This window comes from Malus domestica, chromosome 11 (assembly GCF_042453785.1).
Source record: "Malus domestica chromosome 11, GDT2T_hap1".
Lineage (NCBI taxonomy): Eukaryota > Viridiplantae > Streptophyta > Magnoliopsida > Rosales > Rosaceae > Malus > Malus domestica.
In genome coordinates, this window is record NC_091671.1 from 21,744,825 (window position 1) to 21,747,307 (window position 2,483).

Sequence of the window (2,483 nt, forward strand, 5' to 3'; positions counted from 1 at the left end):
ATAATACTACTTTGAGGAACAAATTTAGTAGAAGGCATTCATCACATTACATTGATATGATAAGTTAAACATTCATAATGTTTTAATACAAAAGAATTAGCTCCTACATTAGAGAATAATTATATACCTTCATATAGGCACCAAAAGTGGGTCTTCCATCATATGAAGCCACATAATAAGTTCTTAGCAAAATAAGAAAGTTTAAAGACTATTTTTAATGTGCCTAACAAACTTCCTAAGTAGTTAGCAAAAAAATAATGGCCGAACCCTTCATTCCATTCTTTTCTTTGCTCGTCCATCTTCTACTTGGCTCCATCACCTACATACAATTGCATAAGTGATTAGCATTTTATATCAAATATAAAGATTAGAAGATCTAACAATTAGAATTGAAGATAAGAACAAAAGCCATACCTTGTGGCTTGTCCTTCAGAGATGCTAGGTATAACCTGCAATTCCTCTTCCAATGCCCGTCCTTTCCACAGTGGTGGCAAGTCCCCTTAGGCTCATTTGCCTTCTTTTTCTTCACTCCTCCTTGTGCCTTATGAGTGGGTGACTTCTTCTCATTTGCTTTGCCTTTGCCTTTCGGTTTAGCTTTGGAAGTGGACGGCTTGGTGTAGGCTACTGCAGCAGTCCCCACAATGTTCTCTTTCTTCATAGTCTTCTCAGCGGTTACTAACATGTTTAGTAACTCAGAGACAGTGATATCCATCTTGTTCATATTGTAGGTCATAACGAACTGCGAGAACGAATCAGAAAGAGAAGCTAAGATGAAGTCCTGGGCCAATTCCCCGTCAAGTGGAGTACCTAGGTTCTCCAATTGTTCAATGAGTCTAATCATCTTCAATACATGTTGATGTATTGGGGCTCCCTTGACCATTTTGGTGTTCACAAGTTCACTGACAGTGCTGAAGTGACGGTTGCGCGTCCCTTCACCATATAACTTCGTAAGATGGAGTATGATAGAGGATGCATTGTCCATACCCTTGTGCTGTCTCTGTAACTCCTCATTCATGGCAGCCAACATATAGCACTTGGCTTGTGTATCACCCTTAACGTGCTTGTCATACTTAGCACGTTCATCCTCAGTGGCCTCAGGGCCAAGAGGTATGTGAGGTGGAGCCTTGTCTAGAACGTAAACAATTTTCTCCAAGGTTAGGAGAATCTTGACATTACGATACCAAGATGGGAAATTGTGCCCCTCAAGGCAATGCTTGTCGAGTATCTTTGCAAGTGTGCTTCCAACCATATCTAAATACATAACAATAAAATAAATTAGTTTGATTGTTGATTAAGTTAAACGATTCGGGTCTTTAAACCGAATGACACCACCCGCTATATTTGGCAAATTCCATATCCCTCAAGATGGAATCCGGGAGATTTCAATGAAAACTCCTAGCGGATTATGGGAGGCTCACTATTACCAAGCCCACCTCACGATGATACGATGTTGGCTAGCAAAAATAATAATGAGAGGGTAGAACTACCCATTCACAACAACCTCTTGTGATTACCCATCTAGTTGGCCTCTAGAGAACAATGCCTCACAATGATATGATGTTGGCACCATTTCTCTTAGTTAAGTTTTGACCCACCATGCCGGTTTAGATAGGGGTTCACGTATGACCTCACGATGATACGATGTTGGCCATACTCGTTGCCTACCTTCACCACATCAAATGTTTGAAATAGACTCCTCCTGAGTATAAGCACATACTTTGAACTCCCCCATGATAGGGTGAAGGCGGTGTATGAGTCATAAACGATTGGAGCCTACCATGGTGGAAGGCCACGAAGAAGTGTTCAAAGCACCTCTCCGCTTTCAACTTAATATTGGATGTTGGTTGAGGGATTTTAAGGTCTCATCATTTTATTTATTTAATCACATTAAAATAAATTGTGTCCTATTATAACTACTAGTCCAAAGTAAATGAAATTAGTAGCATATGATATCTCCACTATTCGTTTTGGCAAAACAAATCAATATCAAAACAATTTTCAAAATATTGGAAATATATATTACTACTAATTGTGTTCATTTTAGTTTAGTAGCATATGATACTCCCACTATCTGTTTTTGAGAAAAACAAATCAATATCAAAAACGAATTTTTCAAATATTGGAAGTAACTACTACTACCAAGGTTTTTGCATTCCTTTAAATTTGGACTTTATAGTTATCTTAGGCTCCTTGGATGACTATGGACTTATTAGGTTGATTCAACAACGAGCCAACATTGTTGAATAAGATCTAGGGAGGAATGTAACATTTTAATTACGCGCTTTCAATCCAATTAAAACATTTTTCATTGAGCCATTAGAAACGAAAGACAATCATTCATTGCTAATTTGGGCGTTGGACCCAACAAATCTTTAATCTCATGAAAAACCCCTTTTAATATGTCTCTTTACCAATAGTTAAAGAAACTCTAGTCTAGTACTAGAGGGAATCAATTAATTGAAAGAGATAAAGAAGTAATAAGA

At 37.9% G+C, this 2,483-nt stretch overlaps 1 protein-coding gene across 1 annotated transcript; it reads right to left on the minus strand.

Annotated features, from left to right (window-relative positions):
• Positions 1 to 302: 302 nt before the first annotated feature.
• Positions 303 to 1,249, minus strand: LOC139189485 (uncharacterized). Its single transcript, XM_070808442.1, has 2 exons — positions 415 to 1,249; positions 303 to 319 (listed from the first exon to the last, which is right to left on the minus strand). The coding sequence occupies exons 1-2, from the start codon at positions 1,247 to 1,249 to the stop codon at positions 303 to 305; spliced, it is 852 nt and encodes a 283-aa protein (XP_070664543.1).
• Positions 1,250 to 2,483: the final 1,234 nt, after the last annotated feature.

Excerpts from the sequence above, each read along its gene's own strand:
- LOC139189485 (XM_070808442.1), bottom strand. The coding sequence starts at position 1,249 with ATGGTTGGAAGCACACTTGCAAAGATACTCGACAAGCATTGCCTTGAG.